This window comes from Varanus komodoensis, unplaced genomic scaffold, assembly GCF_004798865.1.
Source record: "Varanus komodoensis strain SLA01 unplaced genomic scaffold, ASM479886v1 scaffold125, whole genome shotgun sequence".
In the NCBI taxonomy this organism is placed as follows: Eukaryota; Metazoa; Chordata; class Lepidosauria; order Squamata; family Varanidae; genus Varanus; species Varanus komodoensis.
In genome coordinates this window covers 350,283-374,139 of record NW_025335360.1, presented here as the reverse complement: position 1 = coordinate 374,139, position 23,857 = coordinate 350,283, and the positions used below count along the sequence as shown (strand labels likewise).

At 51.4% G+C, this 23,857-nt stretch overlaps 1 protein-coding gene across 8 annotated transcripts in view; it reads right to left on the bottom strand.

Annotated features, from left to right (window-relative positions):
* ABCC5 (ATP binding cassette subfamily C member 5) overlaps positions 1-23,857 on the bottom strand; it is a 70,721-nt gene that overhangs the window by 2,492 nt on the left and 44,372 nt on the right. For all 8 annotated transcript variants that reach the window (XM_044422315.1, XM_044422316.1, XM_044422321.1 and 5 more), the window contains 16 exons: positions 22,632-22,704; positions 22,032-22,235; positions 21,319-21,462; positions 19,062-19,164; positions 17,444-17,628; positions 13,152-13,298; positions 12,713-12,842; positions 10,781-10,934; positions 10,540-10,668; positions 10,214-10,400; positions 8,061-8,150; positions 6,157-6,346; positions 5,136-5,295; positions 4,066-4,144; positions 2,814-2,927; positions 364-528 (listed from right to left, as the gene is read on the bottom strand). In XM_044422315.1, coding sequence (XP_044278250.1) covers positions 364-528; positions 2,814-2,927; positions 4,066-4,144; positions 5,136-5,295; positions 6,157-6,346; positions 8,061-8,150; positions 10,214-10,400; positions 10,540-10,668; positions 10,781-10,934; positions 12,713-12,842; positions 13,152-13,298; positions 17,444-17,628; positions 19,062-19,164; positions 21,319-21,462; positions 22,032-22,235; positions 22,632-22,704 — 2,254 coding nt within the window. The remainder of the gene's footprint in view (positions 1-363; positions 529-2,813; positions 2,928-4,065; positions 4,145-5,135; positions 5,296-6,156; positions 6,347-8,060; positions 8,151-10,213; positions 10,401-10,539; positions 10,669-10,780; positions 10,935-12,712; positions 12,843-13,151; positions 13,299-17,443; positions 17,629-19,061; positions 19,165-21,318; positions 21,463-22,031; positions 22,236-22,631; positions 22,705-23,857) is intronic.

The window sequence follows — 23,857 nt, the reverse complement described above, 5'->3', positions numbered from 1 at the left end:
GTGATGGAAGGGTTGTAGGACAAAAGCCTGCCTTGTTGCTCCAGCTCTCCATGGGACCGAACCTCCCACGAAAACCCCTGGACGGACCTGTGACGGGCCTCCCCGCCTGAACCCGGCTGCCCGTGGGGCCTTGCCTACCTCCCCCTTAGACCGACTCTCGCGGCAATACCTGCTGGGACTGCGCACTGGCCACCCTCCCTGCCTGGACCCTGCTCGCTGTCACCCTGGTCCTTGCTGGTCCTCCCCAACCGACCGTGTCCCCAGGGATGTCCTGCTTCCTGACTCAGCCAGCCCTCAGCCACAGGCGAACAGGACACCTGGCCCGTGAGCATCACAAAGGAACGGCACCCATTTATCGCTCACCTGCCCCTGCGTCAGCACCATAATCCGATCAGAGCCCAGAACGGTGTGCAAGCGGTGGGCGATCGTCAGCATCGTGCAGTCTGCAAATGCTTCTCTGATCGTCTCTTGGATCAGCAGGTCAGTCTCTGTGTCCATGGCAGCAGTTGCTTCATCCAGGATCAATATCTGGAGAGTGCAACATGGACTTGGTTAAAACACTGAAAGCACACGCTTCTCTCTATGCTCCCGGGGTGCTGGCGACTTTAAGGCAACATGAGTTAGATGATGTAGGCCTGGAACCCTTAAAACTTGCCCTCACTGCCGACGGCTGGTCCCTGTGCTCTGCTTATGGGACAATTTCAGTGCTCACAAAACACAGAAACAGAGCGAGTCAGAAGGAGCCTCCTGGGCCATCTAGTCTGACCCCCGGCTCCAGCCGGCTCCGCGCACGACATGCCCACCATAAGCCACAGGGGCCTGAGACTTAAGCATCAATTACATTAGGTTCTGTAACAACATCCAGATTTGAGATTGCTACCTAACACGAGAAAATCTGGCAGGGAGGACCGTAATCAGAGGGAACTCTGTGCAATCCGCAGTGCCATGCAAAAATGCCACAGCATCAGCACCGTCCTGAGATCTCAGCTTTCATACGGAACACAAAAACAGTGCGCAAAGACTGGGAAGGACTTCAGCAGAATTTCCAGTGTTTGCAAGGAGAAACCAGGAGTGATTCTGTGTGTGACGGTACAGTAAGCCCCATTCTGGCAATAAAAACAAATTCTTGGGCTCAGTATGCATTCAGAGGCACCCTGGTGCTTAATGCAGGTGTACAAAGGCCACTGAGCCACCAGTTTGCACAAGGTTCCGACTGATGGATCGTGGGGTTCTAGTAAAAAACAAAGTGGACCCATCAACCCTGACGTCTGGCCACCTTTCCTCTGTAACAAAATTTAAAGTCCTTCTCAGTAATGGCAGATAAATACAAATGACTTCCTATATCACAGGACAACGCTGTGGTCAACCACCGACTCATGGGGTAGCCCAAACTGGCCAGTCAAAGAGGAAACCGCTCCAATCTCAAAGCACTGTTGCCTCCACTCAGGGAAGAGCGGCAAAAGAGGGAACCCTCAGGGCATTTCTCATTTGGCGCATGACTCTCGAAATAGTTAACCAACCAGCCCAAATTCACTCGAGAACCCATCAGTCTGAAGGACAGTGGTAATTCATTCCATGAACCAGGCAATTTCTTTGGATGAACCTTAACTCTAGCGCTAGAAGCAGACAGGATGAGACGAAAACTGTCCTTCTGCAGTGTGAAGACTCCCTGGGGAAGACAATCACGCTAAGGAAAGCTGAAGGTTTCCCTCCTGGGCCTCTCTCTGTGCTTGTTATTTCTGGCAGGTTTTAAGGAGAAGCTTTTCCAACTATTCTGGCTACCAAATGACGTACAAGGGAGTCCTCGGAGGCTTCTGTTAATGGTTTCGTCAGCTGATAGTCCCCCAGAGCTGCCTGCACCAGGAGCGGTCTCTTGGGACAGGCGAGCGCTGCGGTCTGCATCCAAATCCGGGCTGCAGTGATTAACTGTTTTCACTTTGTGATTAGCATCCTGGAGGCAGTCTAGGATGGCCAGGGTCCTCGGTGAATTTCAGTGTGGGTGCAACCCACCAAGAAGCAAAGCTCTCTTTTTCCATTTCTCTGAACAGCCGAATATGCTCACGAAGACATTCACTTTGGTTTTTTCAGCAGTCCTCAAAATGAGTCCTGCCCAGCCAGTCCTGTGGCACTTAAGCCTCAAGACGGCCTTGCATTACCCTAGAGCCCTCCCCACGCCGTACGTGGCAAGCCGTAATTCCCTGCTCTCTCAGATCCGGACGGAAGCCACTCTAAATGTGCTATTTATGTGCTATTGTATTTCAATGTATTTTATTGTGTTGTAAGCCGCCCCGAGGCTTCGGCAAGGGGCGGCATAGAAATGTAATAATAATAATGATGATGATGATGATGATGATGATGATGATGATGATGTAGCTTTAATGCAGAGCACTGAACTGGTTGAATGCGGCTTTGCGGTCTAAGCCATCCGGCACTCTGCAATGTTAAAAGCATCAAACCTGCTTTGGTTTTTGGAATAAAGGGCCTTTTTTTCTACTACCAAATCTGGCCAGCAGGGGATGCACACCTGCCCTGTGCCATAGGAAAAGAGCAGGGGCTGTATATCCCGTTGCTCGAAATGCAGCAATTCCCAGGTTAAAAGGTGACTGGGTAAATCAGTACTGAGAAAACGAGAAGAAACTGGCTTCCAGTCTGCCCAGAAGCTGAGGCCGGCACATGGCCTCTGAACCAAGACAACCTCCAACAAAAGAAGGGATGGCCGCTGCTCCTTGAACTCCGGCTTCAGGACGGGCTGCTCTTCGAAAAGCAGCAATGGGCAACATACACGGGAGCCTCTTCCGCTTGCCTCCGCTCACCTTGCAACGGCGGAGCAAAGCTCGAGCTATACAGAGCAACTGCCTCTCCCCCACAGAGAAGTTCTCCCCATTTTCCATCACTTCGGATTCAAGTTTCATGGGCAGCTGAGAGACCTAGAAGCAAGCAGGAGAAAGGAGACGGATTAATCTTCTACGCCTGCAGTGGCTGCATCACTGCCGTGTTTGCGGGGGGTCGCAGGCATGAGGGGAGCGTCCGGTGCTTCACAGCTGCCCAAATAAGCCTCAGCCAATGAGAGCAGCACAGCAGGGGTCCATCCGATACAGAACTGGGCATTTTCCGCCACCACGTTTCCAAAACCTACAATACGGGACACACACTCAGCGTGGCAACACCAGGAAGAATCCACCCCTCAGACAGGGAATCTCTGTGGGGCGAAGGCGGGTTCTCCATCCGGACCGGCAGCTCTTCCTGGCCCCGCCTCCAATGCCACAAAGGGAAAACTCCTTTGCAATCAGCAGGCGATCAACCTAAGAGCCTTTCCCTCGCATTGTGCTGCTGTGCAGTGATTCAGGCCTGCTGGCTTCTGAGTTATTACACAGAGGTTTGCCTTCCTTACTTTTAAGTAGACATGATGCTCATCCTAGGAGACACGCTATTGAGCGTGTCTTTCCTGCTTGCTTCCGAGTAGACATGCCTCCTACTAGAAAGTCGTAGCAATGCAAGCGGGAAGGAGGAGTTTTTCATCACATCCCAAGTGGGATGCCGCCCTCCAGAGCATCTCCAAAGTGGAATCCGGCCCTCGGGACAAAAAGGTGCCCCAGTTGTTCCAGCTCTACCCAAAGCAAGAGTGCGGCCATGAATTCATCTGCCGTGGCTCTGTATTTATAAATGCCTGGGTCCTTCTTTTCCAGGGGTGCAAAGAGTGGCATACAATATAAGGCCATTTTCTAACAGGGTGATAGTATCTTAAAATTATTACCGTATCTGACATCCTAATTCCCCTGAGGCATAAAGATTTGCAGTAATCACAGAGCAATTTATAATCCGTGTGCATCTTAGCAGCTTTAATCCAGATCTATTATTGTGAGCCCTGCGTCAGCCTCACCCAGCCGTCTCTGTGAGCCTCGTTAATCCTGCCGCCTAAGAAATGGGCTTAACTTCAAGCCAGACAGTTTCACATAACGTTCCCACTGGATTATTGAAAAAGAAAAGGGAGCAGGAGGAGATGAGGGAGAATTGCTCCTTTCTTCCAGTGATCTCCCCTTGCTCTCAACCCGTTCCCAGACTTACACAGTCCTTCATGTGAGTCCTTTCCAAAGCATCCCAAATTTGCTCTTCACTGTACTGTGTGAAAGGATCCAAATTAGATCTAAAAGAGAGAAAAGTGAAAGAGAAATTGTCTATCAAATTACAGACAGGTAAGTGCCCCCAGGAATGTTATACCGCGAAAGCCAAAATTTCACTCAAGGCAGCCAGGAACAAATGATATTCTGAAGTTATGCTATTTTATTATTTATTTTTATTTATTTATTTAAAACATTTTTTAAAACATGCATTTTATTTATTTATTTAAAGCATTTGTATGCTGCCCTTCACTATCGTGTCTCTGGATGGCTTACTTGATTAAAAGCAAACCATCAACAATCGATAGAACAACAAATCAAATGATCAAAACCAAAAATTTTACAGGGACTGCATATCTTACTCTTAATTTATCTGTACAGTGCCCAGAAAACCTGGTCACTGGGCAGTCCTGCAGTGTAACATATGATTTTAAAATAAGCTATTTAAAGGAAAGGTATTCTAAGCAAGCTAAGCAAAGGAACCAAACCAAGCTAAGCAAACAAGATTTGGTGACTCTGCAATCTGCACTACCAGCTTCAGAAACCGGTAAAATCAAATCATCTTACTTCAAGAGAGTTAATGAAAAACAAAGCCAGCCCCCAAAATAAGCCCCTCATGTAGAGAGGTGGAAACATCTGGCTGACGCTGTACGACTACAGGTCCAACCATCCCTCACCACCAGCTGCTGAGCGCTGCAGGCAACATCTGGCGGGCCCCACCTGCCTCACCTCTGCTCTCGTGTTTGGGGAACCGCAGTGGCCACCCTTGACCATAGAACATACAAATGCTTAAGCAACTTTCTAGTCCTTAATTCTGTTACTTTTTGCCTTACGTAAAATGCAAGATGGCATGAATAAGTAGGCAGAAAGGGTGTAGCAAACTGCATTCTTAACTCAACATGACACGTCTTAGCGCAACCAAATGTCACTTACCCGTGGCTGACTCAATGCCTCTGGAAAGGGTGTTGGAGAAGGAGCCCGCCCCTTCCCACAGCTTTGGCAAAGGGTTATACTAACCTCACAGTACCACTGAACAGTACAGGTTCCTGGGGAATTATGGAAAGCTTGCTCCGCAGATCTGCTAAGCCAATGTCATTGATTTTCACGCCGTCGATTTTAATGCAGCCTCCGGAGAGCTCGACCAAGCGGAAGAGAGCCATTCCTAGAGAAGACTTCCCTGAAACAGGCAACGAGAACAAGGGATAGCTGGTGTTCTGAGAAGCATGCAGGGTTGATCCAGGCCGGGCATACAGTGAACAATTTCACCCCACTGCTGGCCGGCATGTCGACAAAGTATCTTTAAATGCATTTGCAAGGTTTAGTTCTAGGTTTTCCACCACCACACACTAGTTCAGAAACTTTAGCCAAGTGGTTCTTCATTATACAGGGGACATGATACAAGCAGGAGATGCGGATGGAGAGGAGACGAACACAAGCACAGCCAGTTCTATGGCAGCTAAGGAACGCCGTTCTGGGAGGGAAGGCGCTCAGTGGAATGATGGGGGCCACTGAAAGAAGCTGGCACAGCTATAAAACCGAGTCCAGGAAAGTGGCGCTAGACCCCGCGGACCCAGGACTCCGCTCAAAGAACAGGGGCCCCATTCCGCCTGGCCTTTTTGCTAAAAGGAAGTGCCAGGGCAGACCCTCATTCCCAAGGCAAGAGCCCAAGTCTAGACCCAAGGCAGGTTTTGCGGCTCGCAGAGGCCGCCGTGTGAAGCCAAGAGTATCGCAACAAGCATGTTTTCTGCAGGAACCGCATTATTGGCAGTAACAAGGAGGGCAGGTGCGTCGGCTGGGCTGGCACCCACCACAGAGCACGTGAATTCACGGCTGCCGTGTCTGCGGGCCGTTCCGGCACGAAGCGGGGACAGGTGCTACGGCGGAGTGGCCCTCACGGCCGAAGCGCGGCCTCCCTCCCTCCCTCCCTCCCTCCCTCCCAGGGACCCTGGGCGGCTTCGGTCGATGCGGAGGGTGCGCCCACAAACACGGCCAGGCTGCTCCCTTCCCGAACGGCTGGGCCCGTCACGCGTGTCCTCACCTGACCCCGTCCTGCCCACAATGCCAATCTTTTCTTTGGGCTTGATGGTGAAGCAGACCTTCTTGAGGACCAGGGGCAGGTTCTCCCGATACCGCATTTCCGCATTTTCGAAGATGACTTCTCCTTCCTGGGGCCAGTCTGGAGGGGGCGCTTTGTTCTTAATCCGAGCTGGAGCTTCCAGAGAAAGGGACTTGGGGAGGTTTTTTTTGTGGGGGGGGGAAGGAGAAGAGAGAAGGAAGAGTCAGGCCTCAGCTCTGGATCCTTGAGCTCAACAGAGATCCTGCTAATTTTCCTCTAAAGGGAATCCTGCTGAGCAGAGACCTGCGCGTGCGGCAAAGACGGATCCAGCAGGACCTCGGCATTTGTATGTCTGGTCACACCAGCCAGCCTGGCCAATGGTGGGAGAAGATGGAAGGTGTGGTCCTCCAGCACCTGGAAGAACCATGTTCCCCATCCCTGCAGCAGAGCAATCGTTCTCAAATAGGGGCGTGCTAGTTTGGATCACTCTGCCTGCTTTCCTCTGGAAGAAAGCAGCAGGTTCCCAGTCCCTGGCACCATCGAGTCTCTGCCGTGCCTGAGAGAGACTCTGCTGACTAACGCAGCATTTATCCACCCCACCATCCCTTTCCAAGTTCCGAAAGCCACTCCTTCCCCCAGGTCTTTAGCCACAGGGAGACGGCACCCTGTGGAACTACGCATGCCGTCCGGGGGCAAGCGTTGCGCAGGCTTCTGGAGCCCTCTTGTACTTTGGTCCTGCTCCAGCTACTCTCTGGGCAACTGCCCTTTCAGAAGACTCAGAAGACTAATACTGGATTAGCTCGATGGGTTGTGAAGCATGTTTGCCCCAGGCTGAATCCACCTGCATCTACAGACCCCAGGAGTTTGGGCTCTCCTTCTTGTGCCCCCTCCATGGGAAAAGGGGCACAGGAAGGAGACTGCCAGCTCATTCCACGCCAGGCCCATCCTTCGGGGAAAGGGGCTTCTAGATCCACGTGGAGAATGGGGTGGAAGGGCCGGAGAGGGTCAGCCTTCCAGTCCCAAAAGACATGCAAGCGCCGTCAGCGATGGGGGCCTTAGTGGCACCTCAGCCAGGGCCTGCAGAGTCCCTGGATGCCCAGCGCTCTCCCATAGGCCCTGCCAGGCCTTGCAGGGCTGATGCCTTCTTCTCAGCAGACGAGTGATTGCTACGGCTGCTGCCTGGGGAGAAAGAGCTCTGCTTCTGCATATCCCTTGATTGCAGAATTGTCCCCCACGATGCAGAAAGGGCTCTTCCTGGTCATGAGGCGAAGGCCCTAGCCCGAGCTGGGCTCCACTTTCCTCATGGGGCTCCGGGGTCGCTCAAACTCATCCGTATGTTGAGAGAACAGAGAGGACCTTTGGCGATGCCTTTCCCTGGGCCATGCTGCTAAATGCTAACCGACAAAAGTGCCCATGTCCAGCCCTCCGCTCAAGGAGTCGCCAAAAGAGGATGGGATGAATCGGGAATCAGCGGAAAAGGCTCTCCTCTCCACAACCAGGAAGAGCCCTCCGGGGTTCTTCTTAAAGAGCGCACATGGACGTGTGCGGACAGACACACACACCGCTCCCCGCAGGTATAATTTCTGACGTCCAATTGCTAACGTGACTGGCCTTGTGTTGACGCGGCCAAAATAATGATATTTCATGCAAATTGTCCTCCTCCGGATGTACATGATGATGCTTAATTTCAGGCATGCTTCGCAAGGTCAGATTAGGTCACTACTGCGACACAATTAAGGGTGCAATCCTGCAGAAGTTTCGATAGCAGGTGCCAAAGAATCGTAGGCCTTTTCCTAACATTTCGTAGGATTGTGCCCTTAAAAACCGGAGGTGCTTCTTCAGAAGAGACAGGTCACCTGAGAAGAGTAAAAGTAACGCACAAGTACCTTGATGTAGTGGTTGATCCTTTCCACAGAGGTGAAGCGGGCTTCGGTCTCTGAGGCCAGCCTGACGGTGAACTGGAACAACCCTGTCAGCTGAGGATGAAACAAACGGCAGTTCGTCCACTGTTGCGAGATGCAGGTGGTGCACTCGTTTTCAAGATTCACACCCTGCCCTGCTGCTGTCCAATATGCCGCCCACCTGGTAAACATGTTAAAGGAGGGCTCTTCCGAAATCAGCCCAACAACCACCTTTTTTAGGCGATGAAATGGTACCAAGCTGCAAGGCATGCAGGAGATGCGAAAATTCAAGCATCAGCATTCCTGTGGCTCATAAGGCCCCATTAATGGATCCAAGTTCATCTGCAGAGCGAAACGCCGTGAGCTTAAGCACAAAATCAAGGGCACCCAATGTAATTCACCAGCTAAACAGGCTGTAACTGTTGGCTTCTGACTTCCCTTCGCAGCAATGGCATATTGCCTAGGGACTCCCCAAGGTTTCCCTTCCAAACTGATGTTTCCTTTTCTTTGCAGTGGCGTATTTCTGCCCACACTCCCTGCTATGGCAGAAATGCACCACACGTATGGGGAAGTCGCCAGCAGGCCCTTCAGAGGTGAGGCCCACATCCTTGGCTCCAGAGATCCAAGGCAACCGGCAGCTCCAGCCGGGATGCCCGACCTCTAGTGACTGGTCCAAGTGAGCAGGCAGCCACCCGGCAGCCTTTCGGCCACGTGCACGGCCTCACTTGAGGTGGCACTAAACCAACCGATCCCATGGAACGGCGGGTTCTGGAGTCTGGAGTGGATGCTTGTGATAGGTCTACAACTTTAAGCGACGCCTTAAGCAGGGCTACTAAGCCAATCATAGCATGAAGACTGCATCGCACCAGCCATGGGCCTGGCATTTTTGCCTTCTGGCCAGAGAGGCGCATCAGCTCCTCCTGAAAGACTGGAGCCAAGTCCTGGTTCGATGGTCAAAGTCGTTCTTGTCTTCTCCCATAGGAAAGCTGATATTGAGAGGATGCCGCCGGGTGGCTGGCTATCCGTGCTCCACCCCAACACAGCAGAGGAACAAATGCAATGCCACTTTTCTCTACAGACGAGGACTCGTCTGCCAGGATCTTCCTTCAGTTCTGCCACATTCGCAGAATTCGGGATGGGAGGCCCGAGCGGCCTCACCTGCACCGCTGCCTCCACGCACCTGCATTGCTCCGAGATGCCCTGCCACTGGCGCTACCAAGCAACAGCAGAGGCGCAGGTCTTCTCTGCCACCGACGCCCCCAGGGGGGAAGGCAGGGCTGCAGAAGACTGGAGCAAAGACTTTTTCTCCTCCTCCAGCTCTGCTGTGACTTACGGGCTCTTGCTCTGTGGTCAGCTATTTGGCCGCAGCATCGCTCAGCTACTGGCTGGATGTGGGCAGATCAGGATGAGTAGCCACAGGGGTGGCTGATGGGACTTTGCCGCACTTCTGATGGAAGTTTCAGTCCCGGAGCCACTGACAGATTTGCACTTGAGTGTCTCTGACAACCCAGTGCAGGCTGGATGGCACTGAAGGCCAAAGAGGGGCTGAAGGGCTGGTGGATCATTATGCTCTGCCTGCTTCATGAGGGCCGAGGTGAAGTTAGAGGGCACTGACTGGTTGTGCCCGTCTCTTAAACTACGGGAACAGAGCAAACACTTGTTCACTGGAGGGCATTTACTGCCGAACGGTGCACTTGCCAAATGAAGGCCAAAGGCTGGATGATCTCAGGTGAGGACCAAGATCATGAGCAGTAAACACGAAAAACAATAAAATCACTAGAAAGGCACACAGACGGATGCACAGACAGACAAGTAAAGGAAACCTTAGCAAGTTCTAGTTTTCCATCATGAAGAAGTGAACAAGGTGGAAAGGCTTCCTCCGAGGGCGCCCGCAACAGTGATGGAGAGAGAACTGAGGGAACGGCCAGGAACCCAGTAGGGGCACACGGAACGGGACAGTGGGGCAGCGTTCCCACTGGGAATACTCCTCCTGGGCAGAAGATTCCCAGTCAAGGTTCCGTGCACACGCAGAGCCCGTGTGTGTGATGCAGAACCCATGAAGAAGCACCACACCGTTCCGACTTGTAAGACAGGTTCCAAAATTCAAATGTGTTCTGAGCAACACAGCCAGGCCTCACCTGAACAGCATAGGAAATGGCCAGGCCCGCGTACGCCGGGGAGATCTGGCCGTGCATCAAGACAATCATGAGGCCGGTGGTGGCGATGAGCGCGATGCTGACAATGTCCAGCCTGACCGCCAGCCACCGCATGGCGCAGCTGAACAGGTAGAACGGCGCCTGATTGTCGTCCAGCAGTTCTTGATACCTGGAGAAGAGAGACAGGAAATCCAGCCCCTTCCAGAATTTGATCATATAGTGTGGCTCCTGCCACGTTTTAGCTGCCAGAAGCTAAAGTCCAGCAAGGTGCAAAGGCAGTTGCTTGGAAAGAGAAACGGGGCACTGACCTATGCAGGAACTCTTTGCCTTTATTGTAGGCATGGATCGTGGAGAGGCCTTGTATGCTCGACGTGATGTGAGAAAGGAACGGAGACTGCGTGATGTTGTCCAGGCGCTTCAGCTCCCGAATGAAGACTCTGCAGACAAGGAAGCAGCAACTGGGAGTGAGAGACCTGGGATCGCAGGCTATTCCCCTCATCTGCCTGGGAAGCCTAATTATGGAGTCCTGGAACAATGAACAGTGTTTACCTGGATACAACGTGCAGGATGGTAAAAAGAATGACAAGAGGCCCCACTGCCATTAGGAACCACGGGAAGACGCCAGAGATCACCCCCACGCAGAAGAATACCAGGATGACATTCTGTATGAACATCTCAGCTTGAAACGGCAGGCGGACATCAACTGGAAGAGGTGGACAGAGAGGGCAACCGTCAGCTGGAGGCCACGCACAAAAGTTCTGACCACACTGGGCAAGGTTATACACGGGGACTTGTTATACTCCCTGGCAAATATGTAGCTCCCACCTGCTCGGCAGTTAAAAATGCATCACTACATTCGGCCAACCCTGCCAAGATCTATTTCGACCCCTCCTTCTTCTGGGGCTTTGCTGTCATCTGCCCTGCTGGAAAGTGCTAGGCCAAACAGCCGATTTTTCCACTAAGCTGCTGCTCTCATCACATTCTGCCTAGAGCTTCACTTGAAACATAGAAACAGGGCGAGTCAGAATGGGCCTCCTGGGCCGTCTAGTCTGACCCCCGGCTCCGCTCATGACACGCCCACCATGTGCACGTCCATGACTTGAAATCGTGCTGCTTTTCATAGCGAGCAGCTACATGTATTTGGACAAGCTGTTAACTTACATGCAATAAAAAGTGAACATGTATTTGTCCCAAATTATTCCATTTGGCTGCAGTTCCAGCCAAAGAAGCCCACCTGGAAGGCTTGGCTACAACAGGCAGTTGGCTCGATCTGCTGATGGAATGCACCACCATGGTCATATTTATGGCATATTTATTCTACTTCCAACTGGGGCCAGCCAGATGCCTTTGAGAAATGCACAAGGGACAGCAAACAGCTTGTTCCGTGCATCTTGTAGGCAAAGCTACATGGAGCCCCCATACTGGGTGGTCCCATTCTTAACTACTGGAGCTAAGAAGAACTGTCAGACTTCTCTCTCTGTGAATTTGTCTAACCCTAAAAAAAGCTATCTGTGCAAGCAGCTGCTTTAGGCAGTGAATCCCTTTAACTAATTATAGGCTGCATAAAGAACTATCCAAAATCTTCTGGTGACAGTTTGGATAGAATGCCTCTTCACACTTTCAGCAACATTTGCAATGTCTTAGACCCCTCTTCAGTCCCCAGATAGTCCTCCTCTCCCTGCTGCCATTTCCAGCATCTCTGGCATCGCACAGCTAAGCAACCTACATGCAGCTTTTCAAGCGCAGTTTTGCACGATGCTGGCACTGCTGTTGGACTATCAGGGCTCTTCCCTGGTCATTCCTAACCAAGTTCGACATCCCAGAGTATATTCATGCAGGGCTTAGACACTCTTTGTAGTCTACAGGTCATTATGTGAGTGACTCGGTTTGTGTTATTGCCACATCTGAGCTCCTGCAGCTCCCTCCTTGGCTCCAGATCATTTTGGGACAACTTAAACCAGACCTTGTCAAGCTGTCTTGTGCTCCAAAATGATTCACATGCTAACACTGTCGTGCCAAAACAGGACTTGAGAGCCCATCTCTTGGTATCAAAACTTACTAGCAGGGAGCACCCATCTTACACAAATGCTTCTGAGTGTTTTCATAAGATCCATCAACATCAAAAGCCATTCCACAGGCTGCAAAGCCAGGCAGGACATTCTTCCTGGAACGCTCACAATTAAATCACAGGTGTCGTTGGTTTATTTTCAGCACTGATCTTGGTTACTCTGCTTGAAGGTTTGCCAATTTTATTTTAAATCCTAGGCATTGTAAGTTTGCAAGTCAGACGGGGACGATCAGCACCTTCCCTGGCATGTGCTAATGCACATATAGCACATTCTCTTCTCTCCCAAGTGCTGTGACACAGGAAACGTGCAAACATTCAGTCCCCCACCTGCTTTTTTCCTGCATGGTGCTGTGCATTTCCAGGTTATTAACCTTTGCAGAGCTACGTGGTAGCACAAGCAGGAGAGCAATTACCTTCATCCATATCTTTGGAAAACCGATTGAGGATCCGCCCCGTAGGCGTAGTGTCAAAAAAACTCATAGGGCTACGAAGAATCCGTCGGAAGAGCTCATCGTGGAGCCTGGAGGAGGCCCGCAACGTCCCCTGCAGTGACGGCAAAAGAAGATTGCTGGAATCAGGGAGGGATACTTGTGAACGGAGCGTCACCAAAGACCGCAAGCTTCCCCGCCAGCTGGAAGGAAGGAGCCCCTTCCCTTGCAGTGCAAGAAGTCAAGGCTCCAACAGGTACAGCAAGGAAATAGTCCCAGAAAGCCTTTCAGTTTATATTTAGGAGGACTCCAGAACTAAAACAGGAGGAACAAGGAAGCAAAGGATGTTCTTCAGAGTAAAGCAGGCCACTGGAGTTCATAGAAGCAGAAGCCCCCCTCCCCGATTTCACACATACATACATACCTTGACAAAGACAATGCCACGCACAGCCTTCAGAATTAGCATGACACCCATGGAGAGTGCGTAGATGCCGGCATAGTACCGCATGTCAGGATTGTCTCTCATGCTGTTGCTCACAACTGTTTCGTTTCCCAACATCCGCGTAGTATTCTGGTTTGAAAACACAACAGGCACATGACTAAGATGGAAACAACGAATGGGTGTGCCCTGCTTCACATCAGCTGAGCCTTCTCCAACCAGTAAAAGGTAAAGGTTTCCCCTTGATGTTAAATCCAGTCATGCCTGACTCTAGGGGGTGGTGCTCATGTCCGTTTCCTAGCCCAGGGAGCCAGCGTTTGTCCACAGACAGTCTCCGTGGTCATGTGGCCGGCATGACTAAACACCGAAGTGCACGGAACGCTGTTACCTGCCCACCAAAGTGGTACCTGTTCATCTACTTGCATTTGCATGCTTTCGAACTGCAAGGTTGGCGGGAGCTGGGACAGAGCAACGGGAACTCACTCCGTTGTGCAGATTCGAACCGGCAACCTTTCGATCAACCAGCCCAGCAGCACAGCTGTTTAAACCACTGTGCCACCTGCACTTGGTTCTTAATTTTGTCTGAATATTATTCTGCATGCCCATCCAAAAAGGGGCCAGGGTGGAGATTCCTTATAGAAGCCCAGAAAGGATGCGATCCTTCTCAGACTTGTAGTTCAACAGAAACTTGGTTTCCACGCTGAAACAACCCTGGGGGTGGAATTGTCAGAAGGCTTTCTAAAAACCCGGAAAAATTCAGTTAAATCTATGCACTTTTATGAGCGATTAGTTACACCACCAAATCAAAAGTTTTTCTCAAGTTTGTGTTTAATCCTTCCGGCCTGATTAAGAGACCAACTTCCTACTGACAGAACTTTGGAAAATACCTCCCTTTTGGAGGAGATTTAGACTTACAGATCTGTAAATCACTGTCTGTTTCCTTGGCTTCTTCTAAATACTGGCAAGTGCTACATCTTCATCACCTAACCTAGTTGAAAGCTTTCCTATAAACAGTTTAATTACAAAATCCCTCACACTCATTTTGGACACTGTCAGAATCAGTACTGGCCCTTTCTCCCAACAAAGCACCGCTTGCTCATCTTCCCGATGTGCAGGTTCAGACGGATATAATCATACTGACCTATCTTATCGGGTTACAACACTAGAGCAAGGTCATGAAGGCAACGTGCTCTGAACACTGGAAAGCTCTCGATGAAGGCCGAACGTCTGCCGTGCCTTGACAGGCAGAAGCTGTGCTCGCAGGGACTCTTCCCAGCATTGCAAAGCGGGGCTGGCTCTCACTGCGCTTGTCGAGGGCCAGGGCAGCACCGTTCCCCATGCCAAAGGGGCCACAACTCAATGATGGGGCCCGAGCATCGGGGACACGAGGCCCCAGAGCCCTTTCCTGGCCAGTTAAAGGGTCACAGAAGCCCAGAGAGCCACTGCCAGTCTGAGCTGAAAACTGCGAGTGCCGAACAAGCGGCTTGACTTGTTTTAAGGAAGGTTTACAGAACCCACGTCAGTCGTAAAGCTGACTCTGCTTCTTCAAACCCCAGAAACCAGTATCTTGCCACCCCTACCTACTAAAAGACTCCTCTGCTAACCTGTTTTTAGTCCTCACCCCCTCCTTGTTTACCAGGATACACCTGTGAAAGTTGTTAAACGGCTGCTTCTGCCTTTCGTTTTACTTTTCTTTAAGAGCAGCACGCTAGTGTTATTTATTTGTGGCTCTTGGCATTCAACAATCTACTCCACTAAATCCAGTATTTATTTGTGGCCAGAATAAATCTATCAGCCCTCTACACACAAGTACCTACCAACATCGGAAGATACCTTTATAACTATGGTTTACTTTTAGAATGTTGGATTTTCCCCAAGTCCCTTTCTACAGAGGATAAGGGGAACCCCTAAAAGTTTTATTCTTCTATCTTGCACCAATAAACATGGTTTTATGCAAAACAGGTTTGGATAAGCCATCCTCTCTTCCCAGTTTCGGGGTGTGACAAGGCATCAAAAAGTCTGTGATAAATTCTACCACTACCAGCCTATGTAAGGACTGTAACACCTAATGACAGAATAGCTGTAAATAAGGCACATGCATAAGCGTGGGGTCTCCCTGGGGCCCAGGACACTAACAAAAAATATTCCTTCTGGGGTGTGATATAAATGAGCTAAGAGGAGCAAGGAAAAGAGGGTAGATGGCTGGTAATGGGACCAACTCCAGGAGAAGAACTACCAGATTAATCTGCCAGAGAACACAGACGAGAACTATGGATACAAAGGGGGCTCTAACACTGGAAGGTGAGTGTTTCCCAGTCTAGGAACTGGTGTTCCAGAAACTCATGCAGCTGGGACAGCTCCTAAGTCGTGTTCCTTCTGAGGTCTGTGGCCAAGCTGAGAGACCCTCCTCCAGGGACTGGATGGTGTCCCCAGAAAACAGTGGAAGTCCAGAAGGTTTAACTTTGTCAATTCTTCACCTTCCGGCAGGCAAAGCCCAGCTGTCCAGATGCAAGGCCAGTGGAATTCGTGACTCAGAGAATCACGTCTGCAGGGGCCTGTGACGTCTGCAGGTTTGGAGTCACGGCAAACACGGAGAAGGGATCCTGGCAGGACATTCAGCCCAGATGGTACAAAAGGTCCTGACATTCTGAGATAGCAGAGGCTCTTCCTTTACCATCACGGAGCCGCTGAAGTCGAGATGAATTTCAAAATGCAACGGTGACTGAGCCCTTTTGCACTGGCCTTGCTGCATGTCGCATTCCCGACCGCTGAGCAGGGCTGTCAAGGGCAGGATGTTTTGGAGAGAGGAAACAACGGCATGTAACAAGGACACCAACTTGGTTGCTTTGCCTTCAGGCTACCCATGACTGGAAGGCAGCCCCCTGCAGTGTCTCCAAAATTGAATTTTGTCTCTGTTCTAAAACAAGGGAATCCACTCCTGCAGTGGAGCAAAGTTCTCAGGTCAGACTATTCCCACAAGAGGCTCTCCTGCCTCAGAAAATGCAAATATTCTAATTAAACAAACAACAAACCAGCATCAGTGCACCAATTCTGGGAACCAAGAATATACTGTGCCTGCAAGCTGAATCATGTGGGTGGTGGGGAGTATGGACCATCCAGCTGGGTTTTGGGTCAGCTTCCAAGATGGCAGATACTCCTGATTACAGCAGGCAGCCTCCATCTGGAGATCAGGGAAGGCCTACTCGAGATGATGATCCGTCTGGGAGCTGAAGGTTCTCCTTCCCAGAGGGTGCAATTCTGAAGAGGCCAGTCTGCATGAGTGGCAGATACTCTACTGGAGCAGCCCAGCTGCTGCTGCAGGAGGAGAGCTGCATCGCAGCACCGGGAACATCTTTTTCCACCGCAAAAAGTAGCAAAGGTGAGGATGGGGGGAGGCTCAAAGGTGAACATCTCACGCAGCAGTCAGATGACCTCTGGGCCTCAGGAGGCCACCAAAACCGAGCAGAGATCCTTAGCAGTTGCCTTAAAATGCCAGCGTGCCTTGCACAGGTGCCTCGGTGAGAGAACTTCTGTCCATCTGAGACAAGGTGGAGCAGCACCTGTCCGCAGCTCCCTGGTGCATCAAGGGGTACCTCCTGGGCCCCAAAAGACCCTCTGGCTCTATGGAGGCAGTCACTCTGCTCCTGAGGGACACTGCTGCTTCGGCACTGGCTCGGTCCCCCAGGCTGCCACCACCAGGGGGCGGACTTTGCTCGCCGGACTCGCAAGCGGTTCCTCACTAGTGCATGTCGAAGCCTCCCTTTGATAAAGTCTTTCAAAGTCTTCTTCTCCTGCCCCAGCTGAAAACAGCGCTTCCGTGGGATGCCATGCCCAGTCCAAGTCATCTGCAGTGTTTTGTTTTGCTCGTGCCAGACCTCATGCCCTGACAGCTCTCCAAACTGGGGGAAAGAACAAGGTGGGAATTCGACGGAAAAGGCAAATTTGCTGCAACTCTGTCCCTCGGCGCAAAGCGGGGCCGGACCCGCTGCGGCAATGCATGTGCGATTCACACACTTAGCCCCTGCTTCCTGGAGCGAACAACTCAGTCAAGGAAAGCAAGCATGGAAAGGAACCGCGCATGAGCAGGCCAACGCCTGCAGAGGACTTTAGTCTCCACGCGAGGATTAAAACTTGCCCGGGCTGTTTTCTGCAGGTTTTGCTTAGGACGTGCCCCTGAGAACAGCATCTTCCACTCCATTAATTAGGGAAGTGGCTTCCCTCAGTTGTCCCGATAAGGACAGAATCTTAACCCACGAGCCACTCAGACGCGCTCTTACCCCGCTGCCTTGCTTGATCCAGTAGCTCAGCCACCAGTTGCTGAACGCAGTGCTGCCCACGTTCAGCACAAACAGTGCCATGATGACGAGGAAAGCCACGGGGCCTCCAGCCGCGCGGATGTAGACGCCGTAGACGGACCACGGGACGCAGCCTTTGCCCTTCTCCTCGACTTGCATGAGCTGGCCTGCAGGGCACACATTTGCAGAGAGGAAAGACAAGGGGTGAGTCGGACGGGCGGCCAGCGGCCCGAGGGGGCAGGCCGGTCTGCGGCTCGAGGCTCCCTTCCTACGCTGATGGGCAGCAAGCGTGTTTTCGAAAGAAACAAATAAAGATCCCTAAATGGCTGGAATGAGGGTCCGCGAAAGCTTCTCCACACAAACACCAAACTGAGCCATGCCTGAGGCCATTCCAGGCTTCTTCAAGGCCCCCACTGCCAGTTCACAAAAAAATTCCTCGGCGTGAATGTGCTGCCGATGCTTCTTGGGCAGGCATGGCCCTAAAACGCCGACGGATGCAAACAAGGGCGGGATGAGCGGGCAGCACCTGATCCAAGAGGTCAGTAATGTCATCGACTGCCTGGAATATGCTGCGTAAGGACAGAATGAGCGCACGCATGATGCCACTGTCAGCCAGAGCTTTTTAGGCCAATGGAGGTTTGCATATACAGTGGTACCTCGGCTCACGGACGCCTCGGGTCACGACCAAATCGGGTCGCAAACAAGAATTTCATAAGTATTTTGACACAGGTTGCGAACTCCACATTGGGTGGCGACCGCGATCGCAGCCATCTCCCCTCCCCACCCCAAGTGGGGAGATGGCCGCGATCGTGCTGGGGGCGGGGGGGAGATGGCACCCGTCTTTCCCGCGCCTGTCTTTCCCGCCGGAGCGCAACTGCGATCTTGGCCATCTCCCCCCGAGCACAATTGTGCCCGTCTCCCCGCCACCAGCGTGCTCACGATCGCGCCCGCCTCTCCCCACACAGCATGCCAGGATGATGGGCGTGTGCAGGGATGAGGGATGCAATCGTGCCAGGGGGCCGGGGGGGGGGCCGCGCTGGGGCGGGGGGGGGGGGGGGGTGGCCACGATCTTTGTTGTTGTCACTTTGCAATACAGTTTTCTGAGTAAAAAAATGGTCACAGAATGAATTAACCTTACATTGAACCTTATGGGGAAATTTAACTTGGGTCACGACCCATTTGGGTCACAAACAGAGTCCTGGAACGGATTAAGTTCGTGAGCCAAGGTAACACTGTATGTCTGTGGTAGGATATACAGGTATGTGAGGGGATGTCACATGGAGGTGGGTAGAGACCTGTTCTCCCCTGCAGAGGAAGGCAGGATGCGCTCCAATGGAGCAAAGCTCAGGGAACCCAGGTTCCATTTGGATGCCAGGAAGCACTTCCTGGCAGTCTGGACCCCAAGGGTGTGGAATGGGCTTCCCCGGGAGGTGGTTGAGGCCCCATCGGTGCGGGTGTCAAGGATAGGCTGGACATGCACATGGTGGGCATGTCGTGAGTGAAGCCGGCTGAAGACGGGGTCAGACTAGATGGCCCCGGAGACCCCTTCTGACTCGCCCTGTTTCTGTGTTTCTATGTATGTCTTGGTGACAAAATGTACCTTCTTCCTTCTTGACCACTTTCTCCTTCTTCACAGATCCAGATTTGGTGCCTTTCTCCGGGTGCCTTTTCAACGAACTGTTTGTAGTCTTCTTTAAACTGATCTGTAAAAGGGAGGAGAAGTAAGGCAGGTTTGGTTAGAACCCTATTTAAATTTACATCCCATCTAAAAGCCCTGCAAATGTTCTCAAGAGGGGTGAAATTCCCACTAAAATTTTAAAGGGACAGTCTTCAGTGCAAGCTCTCCCTCATCCCCCCGGAACAAGTAAAAAGAAGGCATATTTGATTCCCATCACCGATTCTATAGGCAGTTTATAAGCACATGGCATTTGCTATGGCAAATCCCAGAACGCTCGAACAGGGAAAGCGGATGAGAAATGGAACATCCTACTTGAGGGTATTTAGTGAAACACTTCCCTGCACTGAGAGCCAGTGTGGCAGGTGGTGAGCGCTCTGGACTGGGAGAACTGGGTTCCAGCCCATGACGCTCAGTGGGTAACTCTGGGCCAGTCGCTCACTCTAAGCTGAACCCGCCTCACAGGGTTGTAGCTGGGAAGGTAAAATAAAGTGGAGGAGGTCTGCATAAGCCACTCTGGGTTCCTCGCAAGAGGAAAATGATGCAATGGAAGGAGAAGTTCTGCAGAACCCCTACAGTCTCGCCTAGGTTTTCATCTGTATGCGCAAGATGATGTGCTGCTTGTTCAAATCACGACTGGGGAACCATTTTGGTGCAAGGGGCAGGGAGACGGGTAGGGATGTGCGAGGAATCCGTTGGATTGCCTGGGCTCCCTCCCTGACCTCTCTGCTCTGCTCTGCGGAGGTTCAGAGTCTGAATCCCTGGCAAGCACACCCTGCCTTTATTTATTTAGTATTTATTTATTTAAAACATTTCTATGCCGCCCCATCGCAACAAAGCCTCGGGGCGGCTCACAAAGGATCCATAAATACATAAATAACAACAATATAACAATTTAAAAAAATTGTTTAAAAACCCCCGGTGCATTCTCGGCTAAAAATTTAAATTCCTTTTCATTCAAATAATTTAACAATTAAAATAAGTTTTAAATAAAAAGGTCTTAGCCTGGCGCCAAAAAGCAAATAACGACAGCGCCAGGCGGACCTCTCTGGGGAGCGCATTCCATAGGTGGGGTGCCACCGCAGAGAAGGCCCTCCTCTGGGTACTCACCCTCCTAATATCATTTGCGGAGGGTTCCCGGAGAAGGGCATCTGCTGCCAATCTCAGGGGGCGGGAGGGCAAATACGGAAGAAGGCGTTCCTTCAGGTATCCAGGTCCCAAGCCGTTAAGGGCTTTGTAGGTGATAACCAGCACCTTGAATTGAGCCCGGATTTCGATGGGAAGCCAGTGAAGCTGGTAGAGGACTGGGTTATGGGAGAATAATGCCCAGTCCCCGTCAGCAGCCAGGAGGGCACATATGGACTTTGCAGGGTGCACAAGCCATGTACACTGATGCACCAGGGCAGTCACGCAAGCAGGGGCCCTTCCACACATCGAAGACAGCTGGTCATGCGGTGCAGGGCATGGGGCGTGTTCCAGGAAAACACTCCCCCTGCATGACTGCTGCACAAGCAGCATCTCTCTTCCACGCCAGCGACAGCCAGGCTTTTGGGCTGCTGATACTCATGCGGAAATAGGTTTCTAGTGGGAGAGCCAGAGGCTCGGAAGCGTTCGCAGTCCTCCAGGCTGTTTGGCCCTTGGGAAGACCAGGCCAAGTGCAAGAGCGGAGAACTGCATGGCAGCAGAGGGTGAGGCCACTGCCAGCGTGCAGCCACCCCGCATTTTCACACACTCACCCTTCCCTGGCACCCCCACCCTTGCTCAGGTCCAGGACTTAATTCCAGCACATCAAGGCAAAAGGTACAAAGGAATTCCCACCTGGGAGCTGCCCTGGCCAGACGGGGGGTCCTCCAGCCAGATGTGCCCCATGGCCAGTTTATGGGCTGCACTGCTGTTCTGTGGATGGTTTTTAATCATCCTCTTTTATATGACCTTCTTAAAATGCAATAAGGTAATTCAGGGCAAACCCGGGTGGACCCCAGACCCAAGCCAAAAGGAGCCTGAGACGAGACTCAGAGCCAAAATCAGCTTTTTTCTAGTGCACTATAGAATCAAGGGAGACAAAAGGGGACATTCAGCCCAGAATTATCTGTCTGGGGTTTTGCTCGTACTCTGTCAACAGCCTTGGTTGCAGCTCACTATGAAGACTAGCAGCTCAGAAATAGTCGGTAGAGATACTTACCTCAATGTGTGGAGTTTCTCCCAGCTGCAGGTTGTTAAAAATTGTGGCATAGTCGCCGTTCAGGTTCATCAGATCCTCGTGGTTCCCCCTTTCGGTGATGCAGCCTTCTTTCATGAAGATCACTTCATCGCAATCGACAAGATACTGAAGGGCAAGGAAGGGAGAGGAACGCTTGCCGTCACGTGAGACTAAACGCAGCCTTCCTTCTTCTCAGCACGAAAGGCAGACGTCCATCGATCCAGCCTGAAACTGCCTGATCGGCTTCATGGAACAGCTCCGTATTCTTGCCCTTTGATGGCAATTTCTGGAACTTCGCAGTGTCCGCGTTTCATAAAGCATCAGATGCTTCTAGGCTAAAATGACCCTGCTGCTACAGCCTCACTTCCTATGGAGGAACCTTTACTCTTGCCCTTGCCATTTCTGTTTCGTTTTCCTGTAAATTTTCCAGGTCTAGTGAACCTGCAACCTCAGTTACTTATATTCTTGGGATATCCTTCACGCAGGACTTGGCTGCTTTCCCCTCTATGTCACGCTTAAGCTGGAAACCTATCTGAGCAAGAGCACCTCTTATTTTTCACTCTACAGAGCAATTGGCAGTTTGGGCTGTCCAAATTAGATGCTACTTTAACAACGGAACGGGTCATCCCCCCCCCACCCTCCACCCACAAAATATCTAAAGACTGGGGGGGAAGGAGAAGGGAGCCAGTCCTTACCTGTAGCTGGTGCGTGATGAAGAGGATGGTTTTCGACTTCAGGTGCTTCCGTATAGCACTGTTGAAGATGTGGTTGCCCACGTGTGCATCCAAGGCACTGAGAGGGTCGTCCAGGATGTAGATGCTCTTGTCGCTGTACAACGCGCGGGCCAGGCTGATCCTCTGGCGCTGCCCCCCACTCAGGTTTGCCCCTCGCTCACCAATCTAAGTTCAAATGGCCTTTATTTTATTCATTTAATTTTGATGTTTATGTACCACCCCATTTCCATCGCTTCTGGGCAGTTTATGAGAGATTAAAACCAGCCCTAGTTAACATTTCAATTGAGAACAAGCACATTTAAGTAAACCTGATCTGGGGAGGCCTACTGGAGAAGGTGCATCCTTAACGCCCTCTTGGAGGTAGCGATCTGGGATCACTGAAGAGAAGACGGGGGACCTTACCTGTTTGCTGTGCATGTATCCTGTCCGTCCTCCCTCCCAAAATACCGGAACGGTATCTAAGCAAGCAGCGGCTCCCCACTCCCCAGCATGGCGTGACCCTTCCCTTCCCAAGGAGCCCCCCACCCTGCAGTTTGCTGGGCAAGGACATAGGACTCTCACCTCGGTCAAGTCTCCATTCGGCAGGATCGCCAGATCCGGCCTGAGGCAACAGTCGTTCAGCACCGTGTTGTACCTGCGGGCGGGAAAAGCGGGTTCGTGTCTTTTTGCGGTAAGGTGATGGTCAGCAGCACCATTTCCAAGCATAAGGTACGTAAAGTATCACTTCCTCCACAAGCATTTTCCCACGTCCACGGCGAAGGGGAATCGCTTTCAGTAAACGTGACCAGTGAAGTCTTTGGCTGTGTCTCAGAAGGGACCGCGAGCCCTTAAGATCAGCTCGACCCTCCAAATGCTTGTGGAGCATTTACATGTCCAGCAGACACCAAGGTGACGGGCAGCTGAAAGTGGATTCACACAAGCAGCAGCATCTCCTGCATGGTACATGCTGGGCTGGTTCATATGCAGCACTAAATGAAAACTTAGTTCTGTGCACGAGTCGCTTAGCACCTGAGTGAGGCGAAGGCATGTGATTCCCCACCACACGCTCCATGTGTGGCCGAAGGACTCTGATCACATGCAGTTCCGCCTTCCACGAGTCTTGCTTTGTCTTTATGTACAAGCAGGGAATTATGGCTTAAGACACCCTGGTTTGTCACCAATTCAAGTTTTATTTTATAGCTCTGTACACGACTGACTTGCTTGTTTTAAGCCATGTTTCTTGGGATCATGTGAGAGGAGTCAGGATTCTAGGGAAGTGAAACCTAATCTTGGTTAAGACCTCCTTCCAGCTAAGCCTCTCAGAGAAAGGGGACCACATAAGCTTGCAGAGTTCATACATGTGTTGCTAAACCGGGTTTGACACATGCAGACGGGGTCAGTATCGTCCATCAGGGCCATGCATGGACTCAAAGGAAAACTGTACAAAAGGGGCACACGACCTGAGGACAGCCTGGAAAGGAAATCGCTCTCTTTGGAACAGACAACCCAGTGAGCCAAGATGGCCACAGACCTGTGACGTGCGCAAAAGCAACACAGGAAAAGGCTGTCTTAAAAACAACAGAGAGTTTTGTTGCACTTTAAAGACAGACAATTTTACTATGTCACAAGGTTACACCTGATAAATGAAGTGTCCTCTTGATTAACACACTGGCGAAGGGCTGGAATAGCAAATATTGAGTTCACGGGGAAATGACAGACAGAACCTGCTGTTCACACTGCAAGATCGTTACCAAATTAAGAGCGGGGGTTCACCGAACGCCCATCTGGCACTAAGACTGGCGAGCCAA